General features: G+C 42.9%; 2 protein-coding genes across 5 annotated transcripts in view; one reads left to right on the top strand and one right to left on the bottom strand.

Annotated features, from left to right (window-relative positions):
• The window catches only part of jmjd1cb (jumonji domain containing 1Cb), a 144,219-nt gene extending 141,842 nt beyond the window's left edge, over positions 1-2,377 (top strand). For all 3 annotated transcript variants that reach the window (XM_053639655.1, XM_053639654.1, XM_053639653.1), the window contains one exon: positions 1,343-2,377. In XM_053639655.1, the coding sequence (XP_053495630.1) occupies positions 1,343-1,438 (96 nt within the window). In that variant the 3' untranslated portion in view covers positions 1,439-2,377. The remainder of the gene's footprint in view (positions 1-1,342) is intronic.
• Positions 2,378-5,642: 3,265 nt separating this feature from the next.
• On the bottom strand, positions 5,643-13,728 carry nrbf2b (nuclear receptor binding factor 2b). Of its 2 annotated transcripts, XM_053639656.1 has the most exons (5): positions 13,552-13,728; positions 11,271-11,355; positions 11,040-11,099; positions 10,878-10,918; positions 5,643-8,980 (listed from the first exon to the last, which is right to left on the bottom strand). In XM_053639656.1, the coding sequence occupies exons 1-5, from the start codon at positions 13,579-13,581 to the stop codon at positions 8,360-8,362; spliced, it is 837 nt and encodes a 278-aa protein (XP_053495631.1). In that variant the 5' UTR covers positions 13,582-13,728; the 3' UTR covers positions 5,643-8,359. The 2 variants fall into 2 exon arrangements, with proteins under 2 accessions (XP_053495631.1, XP_053495632.1); XM_053639657.1 differs by lacking the exon at positions 11,040-11,099 and having other exon boundaries at positions 5,653-8,980.
• Positions 13,729-19,404: the final 5,676 nt, after the last annotated feature.

Raw genomic sequence — 19,404 nt, 5'->3', positions numbered from 1 at the left:
TCTTCCAGTAGAAATGCATCTGTACTTTATAATAAAATCACTGGCTGCACTTACACTATGCCGTTTTTTTTTGTGTGTGTGTGTGTGTGTGTGGGAATTTATTAGATTTCATTCAGAATAAAAAAATAAACTTTTATCGAATTTTTCAACTAGCCCAATCTGTCTACCCCGCCGCTGACTGCTGCTCCTCCGCTAGTGAAGGTGTTCACAGACTGAGCATGGATTAGCGCTTGTTGCAGTTTCTCATTAGCTGCAGATCACCACGTACAGTAATAACTCCGTGGAGCTCAAAGGGGCAAGCGAGTGCGCAGCATCTAGAAAGGCGAGGAAATCAATGGTTTAAATCTGTCCAATAGAGCCAGTTAGTATTTCGGTGTTAGTTGAATGTACAGGTGGTATAGTTGTCGAATGGCTGATGTACATGTTGCCCTTCCTATTATTGCGACATCCATGAAATGAACACGCGAAGAGCAGGTAGATAAACCTGAAACCTGTTTGCGCTGTGCGTACTGTACGTGTGGCTCAGGACGAGAGGGTCTCCCTAACGACTACACGCTAAACGTCTCCGAAAAAGCCTTCAACGCCACCCGCCATCAGTGTGAAAGTGTTCTACGTCTATACGGTATCTAAAGCATAGACTCCACAGACCGAAATCTCATTTCCGTCTTATTATCACCTCTCAGTTTTATATTACAAGCCTCTCTGCACTCTCTCTCTCTCTCTCTCTCTCTCTCTCTCTCTCTCTCTCTCGTATTACAAGCGTCTGTGCTTCGTTTTCCTCCTGCTGCACTCAGCACCCTGCTTTGTGTCGAGTTTTCTTTGTGTGTATTTTCGCCTTTAATATCCGAGCTTGTAGAACTCGTTAGTCTTTCAGCAGACGCCGCGTAATAGACGTTTTTCAGCAGTGGCGCTCGCTCATTGCTAAGTGCACTGTGTCTATTAATGAGTTGCTGTGTAATTTAGTATGTTAGCCCTTTTCCCCCCTCTGAGCAGCTATTCAACCTATTTAAAGCACATGACTCAGAGTCGGGCTGTAATCCATAATGTCACTGACTCTCTCTCTCTCTCTCCGTCTCTGTGTGTGTGTGTCTCTCTCTCTGTGTGTGTGTCTCTCTCTCTCTGTCTCTCTGTCTCTCTCTCTGTCTGTCTGTCTGTCTCTCTCTCTCTGTCTGTGTGTGTGTCTCTCTCTCTCTCTCTGTGTCTGTCTGTGTGTCTCTCTCTCTGTCTGTCTCTCTCTCTCTCTCTCTGTCTGTGTGTGTGTCTCTCTCTCTCTCTCTCTCTCTCTGTGTCTGTCTGTGTCTCTCTCTCTCTCTGTCTGTCTGTCTGTCTGTCTCTCTCTTAGGTCAAGAACATCTTTTACCACTGCGTAAAGGATGCTGTGGGAACATTAAAGCAGTGCAGTGCTGAGGCTCAGGAGGAAGAGGAGGTGAACTCATGACCCTTCCTCACGCTGCTGTCAGCACGCCTTCATCACTTAACCCCAAATATGCACACTAACCTTCGCGTCCTGAACCTCCAGTGCCAAGCAGACTTTAACAGAAGACAAAAGAAAGACAAACATTATTTATTTGTTACTGACACCACAGCAGTATAGCCCAAACGCATCAGGATAACTGTGATTTTACAGAAAAACTGAAGATAATCCGCGTAAGCAGCAGCAGTGCTGTTCAAACTTTATTCAAATTGTATTTGTTTGTCTGTCGTTCAGTTCGTTCGTTTTGTTTCGGGTTTTTTTTCATATTGTATATGTGAAAACGATGTATTTATTTTTCGGAGGTCTATGCTCTACGTTCTAGATCAAGTGTAAATGTGACTTGTACAGTTTGCTAAAAGGATCCTGAAGCAGCTCACTACATTGAGACATTAACTGTGAGACGGGATCCGAACACCAGCTGTTGCCTGTACTTTGGGAATCGTTGCTGAAACTGCAGTCTTCATGCCATATCTTTTGAAAGAAAGTAAAAAAAAAAAAAAAAATTTTAACTGCCAAACTATTGTAAACATTGTAAAGTTATATTATGTAAAGAAAGCCTAAATGAATAACACACTTCAGCATTTTATTAAGAAGTATTCACTGTAAAATGGAGACATTTACAAAAACAAAAAAAACTTGTAATTTATTTAAGAAAAAATGTCATTTCTTTTTCTCTCTTTTTTTTGTTTTGTTAAGATTTACTATGGTGAAGTTTGAAGTTGATGATAAAAAAAGAAAGACTTACTATGCTGTGTAAATATATACATATATACATTCACCGATGTATTTTTTTAAAAAAACACAGCTTGCTTCAATTTCAAATTTTAAAAGTGCAAGTGTTACATGCTTTGTACATTGAAGTTCAAAGGGTTTTACATTTTCCATTAAAATGGATTTATCAGACGGACGCCTTTTGTCTTTTCTTCTAAAGCGAACCCGGATCGATGATTTACTGAGGAGCTGCTGATGAACCGTCATCCCCCTGCACTTCCTGTTTCACCTCCTTCTTCAGTGCCGAAGCCAAACGTGTCCGTGCATGTAAATGAGTCCGGCCCGGAGAGACAAAACGCACGCCGGCCCTGCGCGCTCCGGTCGATACGTCTCCGTAATGTACGCGTATTGATCTGTGCAGTTCAGAGAGCAGTCCTGCTTCTAATAGCTGATGGTGCGTGTCTTTATCTCAGCCTCGCAGACATGTTTAATCAGTAGAGGAGCTCACAAAGAAACTCTCTGACTCTCTGTCCACCTCACACAGCCAGCTCTTCTGCACCTCATTGTGTGTGTGTGGCTTCGGTAATGAACCTGAAACATCAAAGCTCCTGGTGCGCGCACACACATCATAGTGATCTGCTTTATCCTTCCATGAGAAAATCTAACTTTATTACACTTCTATCTATCTATCTCACTCACTCACTCACTCATTCACTCACCCACCTACCTCCCTCACCTACCTACCTCATTCACTCAGCTACCTACCTACCTCACCTCCCTACTTCATTCACTCACCTACCTCACCCGCCTACTTCATTCACTCACCTACCTACCTCACCTCCCTACTTCTTTCACTCACCTACCTACCTACCTCACTCACCTACCTCACTCACCTACCTACCTCACTCACCTACCTCACTCACCTACCTACCTCACCTGCCTACTTCATTCACTGACCTACCTACCTACCTCCCTCATTCACCTACCTCACTGACCTACCTACCTCACTCACCTAACTCACCTCCCTACTTCATTCACTCACCTACCTACCTCCCTCACTCACCTACCTACCTCACTCATCTACCTATCTTCCTCATTCACTCACCTACCTACTTCATTCACTGTCCTACCTACCTACCTCACTCACCTACCTACCTCACTCATCTACCTATCTTCCTCATTCACTCACCTACCTCCCTACCTCATTCACTCACCTACCTACCTACCTCACTCACCTACCTCCCTCCCTCACTCACCTACCTCACTCACCACCCTACTTCATTCACTCACCCACCTACCTACCTCATTCACTCACCTACCTACCTCCCTCCCTCCCTCACTCACCTACCTCCCTCACCTACCTACCTCACCTCCCTACTTCATTCACTCACCTACCTACCTCCCTCACTCACCTACCTACCTACCTCACTCACCCACCTACTTCATTCACTCACCTACCTACCCCTCTCACCTACCTCACTCACCTACCTACCTCATTCACTCACCCACCTACCTACCTCATTCACTCACCCACCTACCTCCCTCACCTACCTACCTCACCTCCCTACTTCATTCACTCACCTACCTACCTCATTCACTCAGCTACCTACCTCATTCACTCAGCTACCTACCTACCTCATTCACTCACCCACCTACCTCCCTCACCTACCTACCTCACCTCCCTACTTCATTCACTCACTCACCTACCTACCTACTTCATTCACTCACCTACCTATCTTCCTCATTCACTCACCTACCTACCTACCTACCTCACTCACGTACCTACCTCCCTCATTCACTCACCTACCTACCTACCTACCTCACTCACGTACCTACCTCCCTCATTCACTCACCTACCTACCTACCTACCTCACTCACGTACCTACCTCCCTCATTCACTCACCTACCTACCTACCTACCTCACTCACGTACCTACCTCCCTCATTCACTCACCTACCTACCTACCTCACCTACCTCCCTCATTCATTCACTCCCCTACTTACCTCACTCAATCATTCACTCCCCTACTTACCTCACTCATTCACTCACCTACCTATCTCACTCATTCACTCCCCTACCTACCTCACTCATTCACTCACCTACCTATCTCACTCATTCACTCCCCTACCTACCTCACTCATTCACTCACCTACCTATCTCACTCATTCACTCCCCTACCTACCTCACTCATTCACTCACCTACCTATCTCACTCATTCACTCCCCTACCTACCTCACTCATCTACCTACCTTACTGCCTCTCACTCATTCACTCACCTACCTACCTCACTCATTCACTCCCCTACCTACCTTACTGCCTCTCACTCATTCACTCACCTACTTACCTCACTCATTCACTCCCCTACCTACCTCACTCACCTACCTCCCTCATTCATTCACTCCCCTACTTACCTCACTCAATCATTCACTCCCCTACCTACCTACCTCACTCCCCTACCTACCTCACTCATTCACTCCCCTCACTCATTCACTCCCCTACCTACCTCACTCATTCACTCCCCTACCTACATTACTGCCTCTCACTCATTCACTCACCTACCTACCTCACTCATTCACTCCCCTACCTACCTTACTGCCTCTCACTCATTCACTCACCTACTTACCTCACTCATTCACTCCCCTACCTACCTCACTCACCTACCTCCCTCATTCATTCACTCCCCTACTTACCTCACTCAATCATTCACTCCCCTACCTACCTACCTCACTCCCCTACCTACCTCACTCATTCACTCCCCTCACTCATTCACTCCCCTACCTACCTCACTCATTCACTCCCCTACCTACATTACTGCCTCTCACTCATTCACTCACCTACCTACCTCACTCACCTACCTACCTACCTCCCTCCCTCATTCACTTGTCTTCACTACAGACCTACAGCCGATTCAGATGGCTGTTTGCATAAAGTGTGCTACGAATACAGATGCAACGTCCAGGTGATTGTTTTCTCTCGTATGCAAAGTGCAGCCTCATTTGAGCGCTAACCGCAGCTGAAAGGTGAAATGTGGTCTGGAACTGCAATGAAAACACTGACAAGCCTTCCTCTTCCTCTAACAGATCCCCTTCTGTTAACACTGGATGTGTGTGTGGCAGCGCGGGGAAATCCTACATTGTGTAACTAACAGTTTCAGTTTTATAGTGTATATAGTTCTGCAAACCATTTTACAGACTTTCCTAAAATAAAACTGGTCTCTCTTTTATACATACATAGATGACAAATAAAAAGGAAATAATGCTGGAAACAACGATCTCAACCCATACAGTGTGTTGAAGCTGTAAAATCGTTATGGGGTGCGTCTCAATCAGCTCCCTGGTTCAGCAGTCAGGGCACTGCTGTCTCAATCGTGAAATCCTTCCAGTGCGCTACAACTCTCACTCCCTAAAAAAAATCCCACACTGCACCACAAAAACCAGGGAGAGCCTCGATGCTCACTATGTTCCCTTACTGGAAATGACGGCTCTCAAATGATTACTTACGTTAGTGATTTAAAAAAATACACCAGCTTACGTACGATCCTGCTTGAAGTACCATGACAGAACGTTGTGTGATTAAGCTAACAAATTTATGTCATATAATGTCAGAAAGATATCGATCCTGCCTGTTGATAAATGGCAGTGATGTTTTACAACGTGAGTACGTGGTCATGTCACCGGAAATTGAATCATCAGTGTCCCAGTGTGTAGTGAGTCAGGGTCGTTACCAGCGCCCGAACTCGTGTACACGATATACTGATTCACGACCTAGAGAGCTGATCGAGACGCACCCTACACCCCTCACATCATCACATTTCCTCAGGGTTCTCCGGTTTCCTCCAACTGTCTAAAAGAATGCATGTAGGCAGATTGGCTAAGCTACATTGTCTGCAGGTATGTATGGTGTCCTGTGATGGTCTGGTGTCCCATCCAGTCTGTGAACCCACCTTGCACCCTGTGTTCCTGGGAGAGACTCCGAATCCACTACAACACTGACCAGGATAAAAGGTTAAAGCTTTGTCCGCTGTCATCGACACAGCTCTTCTCTGTTTTGATGATGCCGTGACCGGGGCTGAGCTGAGCCGCTCTGTTGTGGCCGGTGAGGAGGAAATTTGCTCAGGACAAACAAGGGACTCATGAAGAACTCTCACAAAACATAAACACAGTCGTTGATCATCCAGGTAACGACACACAGGATTAATAATCAAGCGTAGTGTAAACTGTTAAACTGGTTCACCCCACCAAAATGTTTAACTCTGTTGCGCAGAACTGTTTCAAACTTATTATTTTCATACCTTGGACTTTTTTGAGGTGCACACATATTTAAAGTGTTTCAAAAAAAAAATGTTCTTGCTTATATTTCTTAATAATATAAACGAGGTATTTATTTCTATTTAACAGGTTTGATCATGAAAAAAAAAAAATATTATATACCCATAATCCTTTGCACCAACCATCTTGCATGCATAAGTATTTTTTAAATACATTAAAAATATATTTCAGCAAGCATGCTCTGCCCCCACCCCCCATGTCACAGACACAATGTCATACACCGATCCACCGCCAGAGGGGGCAATTCAGGTAATAATTTAAAACAAAAACCTTTCCCAGGTCTACATTATTTCTTTAATTCTCACTCTTGAATGTCATTATACAAAACACAAAATCTGATTAAACAAGCAAACTGTAACATAAATCCTTCTTTATAATAAGATCTGAACAATCGCACACTTTAGAGCTACGACAGCCATTCATGCACCAACAAAATGTTACACTTTCACACTCTCCCTCTCTCTCTCTCACACACACACACACACACACACACACACACACACACACACACGGAAGTGAACAGGTTCAGATGCACCCGGATTACATCTGCAAAAACAATAATTATACATTTAAACGTTAAATTAAAACAATGATTTGGTTCCCTCTTCGTGAGACACACACGTGTCTCTACATCCCGTTAAAAAGCGTTCGGCTTGTTTGTTTGTTTTTCCTTTCACGTGTGGCACGAGTGGATTTGCTCAGGATTAGTGTGACGGTTTTAATAACGTAAAGCCGACTTATTTTCATATCCTGTATGATTGTGTACGGATATTCAAAAAGTATTTCCTGCATATTCAACGTAAAAAAAAAAGAAAAAAAAAAAGAAAAAAAGAAAAGAAAAAAAATCACACATTTACCTGAAAAATATTAACTGTGTGATCGCTTGCTTGATTACAGTACGACATCTGAGAAACAAACAAACAAACAAATAAATCATTAAACAAACATTAAACTGACTTGATTGGGAAAGGTTTGAGATTCTTCCATTGAGATATGCATTTGGATCTGAGGCTCCCGTGCAGAAAAATCGAGGACTGCAGAAACAAATAAAAGAGGGGAGGAAAACAAACAAAAACAAAAACACAGTGGAAACTGTAGCATGTGTTATTGCTTGTTGAGTCGGTGGCTGGTTTTGTGGTTCAGTCTTACTCAGGGCCACAGGAACTGTTCAAAGCTCTGACATCATGACAGGACACACAGGTTTCTGATCATCTCGCATTGGGTTACGGTGTAAGCCGGTTAGATCTGCATCTCTAACAGCGCCGAGTCAGGAGACAGCGGAAATGACGGGACACAATCCGAGGCAGTGAAGCTGCGTGTTCGTGCTTTCCGGCATGCCTTCATGACAGCATGTCTAACAAAAAAAATCAAGAAGCCACGCAAACACATGCATGATCTCTCGCTCACACACACACACACACACACACAGAGTTCACAGTGCTTGCTGTCCGTGTCCGTGTCCGTGTTTAGGATAAAGTGGGTTCTTCGAGATACCCGGGTCTCCTCCTGATAAAGACCAGGCTTTGATATTTTCCCAAAACGACTGAGTCGTGCGCTCTCGGAGCTAGTCAGATGATCATGGCTTCCACCATGAGATATTTTCCTCATTAGACTTAATCACACAATGGAAATACGCAAAAAAGGCACAAGACCTGCAAAAGTCCTTTTTTTGTATCAAATAGCTGCAGTACCTAGGATCGTTAGAGAAACGCAGAAATAAAAAAATTTTAGCATCGGACTCTTAAGAACGAGCCGTTCATGCCACCGAGACCGCGGTCAGAGACCTGAGTGGCGTGACCGCGCTGACGCCGATGTTTCTTTTTCCCTTTGGTGAGCGTGAGTTTGCTCACAGCTTCTCTCCGTCCAGCAGCTCCAGCAGCTCATGCTGGATGTCTTCAGGCAACTCGAGCGCAGGCAGCTCCTCCAGCGGGATCTCGTGAGGGGGCATCTCGAGCGGGGGCAGGTGTGGGATGGTGATGCCTGCAGGTTTGCGCTGGTCAGGTGCTGAAGGCAGGAGCCACAGCTCCGAGCTCTCCACCAGATGGGCATCGGCGTCGCTCTCCCTGCGCAGGCGCACGTTTTCCTGGCGTAGCCGATCATTTTCCCGCGTCAGCCGCTCGTTCTCTGCTAACAGGCGCTCCAGCAGCTGACGCAGGTCCTCGATGGTGGTGCGCTGCTCCTCCAGGCGTGTCTTGTCGTCTTTGCGGGCCTTGGTGCCTGAGGTCGGCTCGGGCGCCGCGCCGGGAGAGCCTCTGTTTCTCAGCAGGTACAGCCAGGTGTCGTACTCGCGCTCGGGGCAGGAGGAGGAGGAGCTCAGCTGAGCATGAGGCGCCGACTCCGAGGACGAGCGAGGGAGCGCTTGAAGGCCGCGGGGCTTGTTTTCTCGCCTCGCGCGCTTCCACCGCTCCTCGATCAACCTCTGCTGCTTCACGTGGCTGTCTCGCTGCAGCTCTAAAGACAGCCGAGCCTAGGGGACACATCATGGGATCACAATCGAAACCTTGATCTAAAATAGATCGGTAATGTCTTGTAGCATAAACACTTGTTCCACTCACTATAAACCCACCGTCCACTTTATTAGGAACACCTGAGATCAGCAGCACCTCAAATACTCACCGGCAGCAACAAACCATGTGATCACACTTTTCCTTCATTCTGATGTTTGACGTGAACATTAAATGAAGATTAACTTGATGAACATTAACTTAATCTTGACCTGTACCTGCATGATTTATTTATTTATTTATTTTTTGCATTGTGCTGCTTCTGAGACGTGATTGATTGATTAGATCAGGGGTTCCCAAACTTTTCCAGGGCAAGGTACCCTATATGGCATTAACATTTGACTGAGGCCCCCCTTTTGCAAGAGGTCTTTAAAACAAATTAAAAATACAGACTTCTGAATATATCCCCCTTTTTTATGTTGATGTTTTGTCTGTTTAGCAATTAGAAAGTTAGGTATGGCAAATACGATTATAATATGCATTGTTACAAATAACATGTTATAGTAATGCATATATGTGTGTGTGTATATATATATATATAAATCATGTATTTTTTTATTTTTCACACCAAATTGTTGAGGCCCCCCTGGCGCCCCCTGGCGGCCTCCAAGAAAACCACTGAATTAGATAAAGGCATGAATGTGCAGGTGTTCCTAATATACTGGACAGTGAGTATATAATAAACACACACTACAACACTACACACCAAATGTTTTGAGCAAATTCACCCCAAATTTCCATTATGAATTTTCTGCAACCCCATGGCTTGACCACACGACAGTTTTATTATTATTATTCCAGATTTAAAATTTTGGACTACTGTAACACTTGAACATTTTATGATGTCAGTAACATACTGTACGTGTCAGATAAGTGATTAAAATAAAAAATAAAAACCCCAAAAGGAATATTCACTGCTCTGGCATACCAGTCTAGTGCGAAGTGTGAACGTGAATGTTTTGACACGGACGTACACAAAGTCAGGAGGTGTGTTTACAAGACTGCGTCTCTTTCTGCAGTCACATCCGGTTTTGAACGGTACATAAGGAATAAAACACGACAGGCGTGTTGATACGGTAAAATAATTCACACTGGGGTGGTGTGATCTGATCCGGCGTTAAGTAAACTTCGTGTGCGTGCACAGCAGCAGCAGCAGCATGAGCGGCGTTAAGCACACACGCCTGCCTATCTTATTGACACGCGTCCACCACAGCCGGAGCCAAAACACCCGTTTCCCAGTCAAACTGTATGTTCATGAACAGCGATGTTAAATATAAATGACTACACCTCTGTTTCAATTGAAAACTTTCCACTACCAACTGCTTGATCGTGTTTTCAGACCTGAAATTCAAAAGTATCTGCTAACCTGGAAATTCAAGGAGACTTGTATGCAAACCAGCTCTTTCGGAAGGTTTAAAGCAAAATGAGAGGTTTAAAAATATATATATAAATATATATATATAAGAAAACCAGTCAGAGTCGACGGTCTAGCCAAGTCCACAAGTATGTGATCCAAGACAACGCTGGTGTATTTAGCGGAAATTCATTCATTTTATCATCAAGTTCCTATGCTAGTGCTGCGTTTAATGATGGTGCGTAAGACGTAAATACCAGGAAATAAAAGCAGAAATCCTAAACTCTCGTCCCATATACATCTTCAAACCCAAATGTCTTCAGTCTACAGCAAAAACGAATGACTTGGCCTTGCCGATCCAACAGTTTCAGAGAGGGGACTGTAGGAAAATAATCGACCCCTTCTGAACCCAACGGCGGTGTGGTATAAGTGTATTATAAGTGTATTTAATCTGGTGTATTAAAACTGGTGTACATATGAAGTGGCATGTGAGAAAGCAGGTGTACCTGTTCACACTCTGTGAGTTTCATGGCCTCCTTCAGCAGTTCTGAAACATGGAGAAAACCTGTTACACTAAACTGACACACGTGGTTAAGGTCCACTCCACTATACTGATGGACACTACAGGTCATATGCACAGCACACTAGATACTGAGGCTCATAGTTACTGTCGGCCAATGCTCTACAGCTGTCGGGCGTTACACTCTCCCCGAACAGTTCAGGCTTTTCTACAGAAATAAACCAATCACAGAGAAAGCAAGACGAGCACTTTATTCATGTTCATTCCTTATCTGGTTTAGGTTCCTGAATGTGGATTCATGGCTCAATCCCAGGCCCTACACATCAGCACAGGCTCTGGCTGGTGCAGAATTAAATCATGTAATTGAATGATGACTAACCTGCAGCTTTTCTGTGGCAAGAGATAGCCTCTTCATATTTCCCAGCAGCAAGCAAGCGGTCTGCCTTCCTGCACTGCTGATGGGCCTGAGCGGAGAGACAGAGAGAGGGAGAGATATAAAGAGAGAGGGAGAGAGAGAGAGAGAGAGAACGAGCATCAAGATGTAGTTATAAAGAAAAGAATCCAGTGGACATTACGTATGGGCGGTGTGGAAATAATATCACAGTACTTCACTTTAATAGACATTGATACACAATGTGGATTTTTTGGGGGTTCAAGTCCCAGCACCGCTGAGCTACCAGTGTTGGTGCCCTTGACCAGGGCCCTTAACCCTATCTGCTCCAGGGGTGCTTTATCATGGCCGACTCTGTGCTTTGACCCCAACTTCCAGACACATAAAGGCTTCTTCTTCTTCTTGTAAAAGAAGTGCTACACGGAAAAAAGTTCTGATTTCACTGAAAACTGAGTTCACTGACATTTTTATTTGATGTGTAAAATGAAACAGGAGAAAATAAGGAAAAACATTTGCTGGGTCAGTGTCACAGGCTGTAGTATAGTCTAAATAACATTAGAGTAACCGCTTATAAGGAAATCATATACATAACCAATTCACCCATGACAACCAGTACAATATTTCAAATCAAGTCTAAAGTCTAAACTCAGGTCTAGAATAAAAGTATTGAAAATACTCATAATATCTAAGAAAAGTGTATTGTGGCAAAACTTATTACAATAACAATATGTGGTCATGTCACACATTCCTAATGCCAATGGATAATTCTCATTCTTACATTAGAGGCTGTCTATAAACTCCATATAATATAAATCGGTAAAATGTTCACCAAAGGTGTGCAGCTCAGTTTCACCTTAAAGAAATCATGTTAGTTTCAGTCCAGTACACAAATATAAGCTTGGACTCAGAGTTCGCCACCCCGTGGACCCGGAGTCAGAGTCCGCCGCCCCGGAGTCAGAGTCACAGTTCGCCGCCCCGGAAACAGAGTCACAGTTCGCCACTGCACGGACCCGGAGTCAGAGCTCGCCATCCCACAGACCCAGAGTCAGAGTTCGCCATCCCACAGACCCGGAGTCAGAGTTCGCCATCCCACGGACCCAGAGTCAGAGTTCGCCATCCCACAGACCCGGAGTCAGAGTCAGCCATCCCACAGACCGGGAGTCAGAGTTCGCTGCCGCACGGACTCGGACTCCAAGATGTCAGCGCCATATTGGGACATTGGTGGCTTCACTTCTCTACACTGGAAGAGTGTGAAGGCGAGTCGTGTCCATTGTTTTTTACAATCTATGGCTGCGACAGTTGAGTGCATGAAGTGTCCAACATCCCACACTTCGTTTTATTGCTTTATTAAGTGCATCATCCGGGTATTTAAAGTGTACTTTTCTATTTGGAAATTTTCAGTGTGAACACACCACTCGCACTATTTCTGCTACAAAACACTACAGGATAGTGCACAAGTGCGCGGATTGAGACACAGCTCCTGTATGTGTGAATGCACCTTGACCAGCCCAGTCCTGTCATTACACCCTGTGACTCAGACCCACCTGACTAAAACATCTCTGGACTGTGCGCTTACTTTCACTGGGATTTTCTTTTAAACAGCAGGCCTATACTTTGGGGTGTTGTTGGGAGTCACCCCGGTGTTACCGGAAGGAAAAGACCAAACTCGTCCGACTTCCTGTTTGGCTCGACAACTAACTAAAACATTAGCAACAGCTTCGACATGCTTAAGAAGCGTTCGTATAATGCATTTAAACATATTAACTATATGTCGAGAGACATAACTAGTGTTACTGTGTACAAACACATAAACTAGCTCCGTATAATAATAATAATAATAATAATAATAATAATAGCTATGCTATGCTAAGCACATAGCCCATGATGAACTGAGCAGCAGTTAATACAGATAAAAAAACAGCAAAGATATATGAGCTGAGAGAGGAAGAAGCTCTCTCTCTCTCTCTCTCTCTCTCTCTCCCTCTCACACACACACAGGTTCATGACTCACCTCAGCCGCTTTGTTCAGGGCATTATGGCTACACGGCTAACGCTAAGCTAGAAAGCTGACTAGCTTATAATACAAGGCTAAATCCCAAATGAGCCACTAACCCCAATATAAGGGCACTACTAAGTGTATGAAATAAGGGACTGTACACTCTATGAAGCGCACTAGCTGTCGATTAAACGCTGTTTGGGATTCAACCCCGGAACAGTTAGCTCAGTTGGTCCTTTCTAACGCTAACTTGAGGCATAAAGAGAAACTTACGAGATTTACAGGACTGTCCACCACCTCCATGCTTTATTCTCCACGCGTTTCGGCTACATGAGAGTACTGTGTTGAGGTTTAAAAGGCGGACAGTGGCACATTGTGACTTTTCGGTTTAAACTCCAGACTGTTCACACAAAATCCGAACAGCGAACAACAACATTGTTCCTCCTGTGACAACAACACAGGGGAAAAAAAAACACATGACGTGGATATAGTACTGTCGTCACTTCCTGTCTACTTCTGTGGACTTGTAATTCATTCATTTGTTATTTATTTATTTATTTATTTATTTTAATTTGGTGTGCTTATAATAAATACAAAAACATTTTAAATCATAAAAAAAATATGAAGTGAAACAGAATCAAATGAATCACATTTCTTTATGTGATTCACTGTTTCTCAGGTCTGCAGTTATTTACATTGACCATCAGGGGGCGCCAGAGCTCCATTTTACCCAGCAGCTGGACCCGTAACAAGAAATAAATAAACAAACAAACAAAAAAGGCCTGCAGATGTCTTTACACCAGGCTACACTACTGTATATGGCACAATAAAAAAATTCTGTAGACACCTGACTATCACAATCGATGTGTGCTCCTTCCCCAATCTTTTGCTACAAAGTTGTACACACAATTATATAAAATGTCTTTGTCGCTTTACAATTTCCCTTCACTGGAACTAAGAGGCCCAAACCTGTTCCAGCATGACAGTGCCCCTGTCCACAGAGTGAGATCAATGAAGACAGGGTTTGCCAAGGTTGGACTGGAAGAACTCGAGTGTCCTGCACAGATTCCTGACCTCAACCTCACTGAACACCTTTGGGATGAACTGGAACACTGACTGCACTGTCAATGTCTGACCTCTACTAACTAATGATCTTGTGGATGAATGAATGAGCATGAATCCCCACAGCCACACTCCAAAATCTAGTGCAAAGCCTTCCCAGAAGACTGCAGGTTATTATAACAGCAAAGGGAGAATAAATCTGGAATATGATGTTCAACAAGCACACATGGGTGTGATGTTCAGGTGTCCACAAACTTTTGGACATATTGTGTATTTATTACATATTACTCACCTGCAACCCCCACCCCCTTCATAAAGTGAAATCCCTATTTCATAAAGAGAAGAATAGGAGGAAGTAAAAGGAGGAAAAGCAGGGAAAAGGAAAGAAGGCCTTCACTTCTCCTTACACCATGTTTATTACTAGTTCTTTTTTCCCTTTATATAGTAAAGTCCCATTTAACAAGAAAAGAAAAGAAAAAAAGAATAGGAAAACGTCTACCCTTCTCCATAAAGCATGTGATTTATTAGATCTTTTCACAGTACATTCATTTCAGATTAATGGAGGGAATTTTTGCTGTCTAATAACAATAAACCAGACACTCATTACTATCTCGCCCTGCTTATATCTCATGTAATATTATTCTACACTTACATTTCATTTGAACTGGACACTAATGTCTCCATGACTGTGTCTCTCATCATGGAAACTTAACTGCTAATCTCAGAAACAAAATATTTATGTGTTAGGTATTATTTATCAAAGTATATTATACTAACACAACTATTGCGTTATCATGCTACCGGGACTGTAAACAAACTTTCATTTAGCTATGCAGCTGTTTTCTATCTGCAGAGCCTGAATAGATAGGATTACATTATGAGCTGAAACATTTACATATAAATAAAACTCACAAATAAAAGTGATGCGACACTAACAACATGTAAAACCACAGAGCTGATAAGAAACATGAAGTACTCCGCACAATATGCAAAGCTGTTATGTTTCCACAGCCTGGAAATTCCTTACAGAGCAACTCAGCCTCATTAATGCAGCACTGTGGTCATTTTATCAGGTGACATCATTGGCTCGAGTACTTTGTTTGTGTTGACTGACGCTGTGTGCTTAAGCCAAGTGTCTCGTAATTATTGCTACTAGAGAGTAGAGTAATTTCAGGTACAGCTCAATGACTCAAGCTCTTCAGCCTTACGCTCACATACAGGGCCATGATACATGAAACTGGTAATGAAAATAAGAATGAAAGCTATAATAGACAAACATAGCTGTTCTGTTGTTTTTTTATTTCCCCCTTGTACTGTATAATACATTTTTGACAGCTCTGACATCATTATGCATATATATATGGCCAAAAGTATGTGGACACCTGAGTTTTGAACATCCCATTCCAAAACCATGGGCATTACTATTGAGTAGTTGTGTATTGAGTTTGCTGTTATAATACAACAGCATTAGTGAGGTCAAGCACTGGCATGCCAATTCTTCCTGAAGATGTTCAGTGGGGTTGAAGTCAGGGCTCTGTGCAGGAGTTCTTCCAGTTCAACCTTGGCAAATCATGTCTTCATGGAGCTCGCTATGTGCACATGGACATTGTCATGCTGGAACAAGTTTGAGCTCCTTATCTCCAGTGAAGGGAAATTGTAATGCTACAGCATACAAGGGTCATTCTATACAATTGTCTTTCAAACTTTGAATGGTACAGGAAGTCTTTTTTTTTTTTTTTTTTACCAATAGCAATCACCATGTGCTGGAACATTATTGTGCATTAGAGCCTATTCCTTGAATAAGCTCATCTGGTTATGGTAAATAGTTTGCACTTATATAGCGCTTTTTAACCTTAGTGGTTCTACAAAGCACTATACACTGTTTCTCATTCACCCATTCACACACACACACACACACACACACACACACATTCTTGAGGTTCAGTGTCTTGCCCAAGGACACTTCGGCATGTGGGCTGGTAATCAAACCGTCAACCCTGCTATTAGTGGACAACCCGCTCTACCACCTGAGCCACAGCCGCCCCATGTTAACTAGTTAACTAGTTATAGTTACTTTATTTTTCACTACTATTTATTACTTTACTAAAATCTTACTGATTACATATATGTTACTCTTGATTATTTCTCACTGCAAACTCTATTCTTTTGCTGCTGCTGAAATACAGTATGTGAATCCCTCTGGGATTAATAAAGTGATCTATCTATCTATCTATCTATCTATCTAACTTTGTGGCAGAAGTTTGAGCAAGGCCCACATATAGTTGTTATGGTCAGGTGTCCACAAACATTTGGCCACCCAGGGTATTTCTCCTTATTTCAAGCCTTATACTTAAGCCAGAGCTGCTTCATCAAGGTTTTGCACCCCTGTCATGGTCTGTAGTGTAAGAAGGGGGGCGAGCTGTACCTGCATATTACTTAATCTCATGACACATAACCAGCTCAACAGCTGGGTTTTCTGAAGCCTATGAGACTTGAATTGTTCGGAGTCTCTGGAATTCACATGAATATCCTGATTTAATGAGCCCTGTGTAAAGCCGGTTCTGTTCTCAGCACAATGTGTTCAAGCAGAAAGAAAGAGCTCAGTGGCACTCTGTGGGTGTCCGGCAGGCTAACAGACAAATGTGAATCGAGTCATAACTCATTGAAAAAAAAAATTACAAGGGAATAGAAATGGTCTTGTTCTCTCTCTCTCTCTCTCTCTCTCTCTCTCTCTCTCCGAAGCTGGCCTGCTTTCGCTCATCTAACATTAACGTGATGTTTATAAGCAGTATAATTCTCTGTCATTAGAGCTGTGGAAAAAAACAACCATTAAAAAAAAACCAAACAGATCAAAACATGATTTATTGCTGAGTTCAGGATCACTGACACTGCACACTACTTTGTGACCTCTTTGTTTATTTATTAGCACTGGCAATCTGGCATCATGAACCACAGAGTGTAAAAGTGGAAATCATCTTTTGGGGTAATAGCACTAATTTGCATTAACTTCAACAGTAAGCATCTGCCCACACTACTTGGAGCCCCTCGTCTCCTCGACTGCTGTCATGTCTCTTACAGCGCTCTGTCCAACAGCTGGGAGGTCGACTGGCGTGAATATGGTGGAATTTGGGAGTAGGAGGACGTGGCTTTCACCTGGCTGAAAAGTAATGATGAGCCAGCTCTGCTCCCGAGCCCCCGGGACTCCTCAGGAGGCAGGATCCTCCAGCCCACGCTCTGCACGCCGCTCTCCTCTTTGTCCTCTTCTCTCGTCTCTGTCCCGATGGCAGGATTGTGCTTAGGCCAGCCGTTTCTGGCTTGAAGAGACGCACATGAAAGTTCCTGTCTGCTTTAAGAGCAACTGTATTGGCAAGCCCACACAACCTCCCACACAAACAGTCCCCAAAGAGAGAAAGGGGATTGCGCGGGGCTTTTGAGGGTACTCCCCTTGCTGACAATGGGAACCCCTTGGTGAGCTAATGTGCTCGACAAATATTCCTTTCTTTACACTACACATGTTAGGCTAGCACGCTGCTCTCAGCTTCTGCACCGCTGTCAGGTTTTCCATCTATTCTCTAGAGGATTCACCAAAACAACTAATAACACTCTTTCATCCAAAGTAAACTTGGTCTTTTAGTGAACATTACTCAGATACTCATTTAATCTGCCCAAAAGTTCTAAAGAAACGAACGGTTCCTAATGGTTCAGGAATAATACTGTTTTCCCATGAAACGTTTCAGCAGTTTAGCATCAGAAATCATCTGGAGACAAATATATTTTTATGAAGTCTGTGAAAAGAGGAAGCAGTTAATAGGACTGCCTGCTGACAGACACTTACCCGAATGAACTTTAGTTGACCACAAGGTCAGACTGGGGTTGTTGGAAAAGACCTGTCTACTGCTTTCTTATTATGAAACTAGCAATGTCAATAAATATTAGTTTCTATCCTGCAAAAATGGAACTGGTGCACTATAACATACAAACCCGCATATTTGAAAGGTCGTATCCATGCCTATGACACAAAACATTGTTTTATTTCCAAAAAGGCCACCTCTATTAAATATAACAAAACTGTTTTTGTGCACTTTTGCTAACCACAAGTGACTCTTGAGAGGTGTCTACTGCAATAAGAAAAGATGAATCATACTTTCTCTTGTCGCTGAATATGAAACATGAGAGATCGAGTCTTCTCCAGAGAATGACAGATATCTTGAATTCTTACCACAAACCGTTTGTGATATTCAATTGTTTAATAGTTCCCCCGCCAGAATAAAAATCTGTGCGTTGAACATCATTCATAATGCTAATGATTCCATAAATGGCTTTTCTATATTGCACTTGAGAAAGATACATTTACGGTGCTGTTGGTATTATTAGACTCATAACTCTACAGACTGTAGCAATGGTAATGAAATATGAATATGAAAATATTTCTTAGAATCCAGAATAAATCTCATTCTCTAAACAGATGGATGCATTTCAGCGTAACTGTGTCAAAGCCGAGAGAAGTGCTAAAGTAAATCTTGTGCTGATGGCTTAGCTCTCGTGCAGGGAAGAACAGCAATCCTGCAGTCTTAGTGAACAGTCCATAAGCACCATCATGTAGGGTATTTTTTAAATTTATTACTTACAGCATAATGCAGTAGTGTATATATATATATATATAGTAAATCACCCATTATACCGAGCATCTTTATATTTATATTGTGTATTTAAAAATAATAATATAAAGGATCACAATGGCACATGATGGAATAGTAAATGTAATATATTCACATGCACATAATCACATTATAATATTTATTAGAATAAAGTGCTCAAACATTTTATAGAAAAGACTGAAAAATTCATTTACAAAACACTTTTTTAAATGAAAATTGTCAGTAGATTTAAGTTGGTATTACTTATAAGCCTACTTGTTTGTGAGTGTCTGAGGTTTGGATTAAACCCATTCACAAGAGCTTGATCATAAATAGAACTTTGATAATGGTGGGTTCTTCCACTGTAACATTTACAAAATTCACCGACCCCCTGGATATGTTTTACGGTCCGCTGGAGGTCCCCAGA

Source organism: Ictalurus furcatus, chromosome 13, assembly GCF_023375685.1.
Source record: "Ictalurus furcatus strain D&B chromosome 13, Billie_1.0, whole genome shotgun sequence".
NCBI lineage: Eukaryota > Metazoa > Chordata > Actinopteri > Siluriformes > Ictaluridae > Ictalurus > Ictalurus furcatus.
The sequence above is the reverse complement of the archived record's forward strand: the minus strand, read 5'-3'. Positions and strand labels throughout refer to the sequence as shown.

What these genes read in the sequence shown, in the direction of transcription:
- nrbf2b (XM_053639656.1), bottom strand. Translation starts at nt 13,581, where the DNA reads ATGGAGGTGGTGGACAGTCCTGTAAATCTC. An exon ending in TTGCCACAGAAAAGCTGCAG is followed by an intron (nt 11,100 to 11,270) that starts GTTAGTCATCAT and finishes TTATTTCTGTAG; the next exon opens with AAAAGCCTGAACTGTTCGGG. An exon ending in CTGTAGAGCATTGGCCGACA is followed by an intron (nt 10,919 to 11,039) that starts GTAACTATGAGC and finishes TCCATGTTTCAG; the next exon opens with AACTGCTGAAGGAGGCCATG.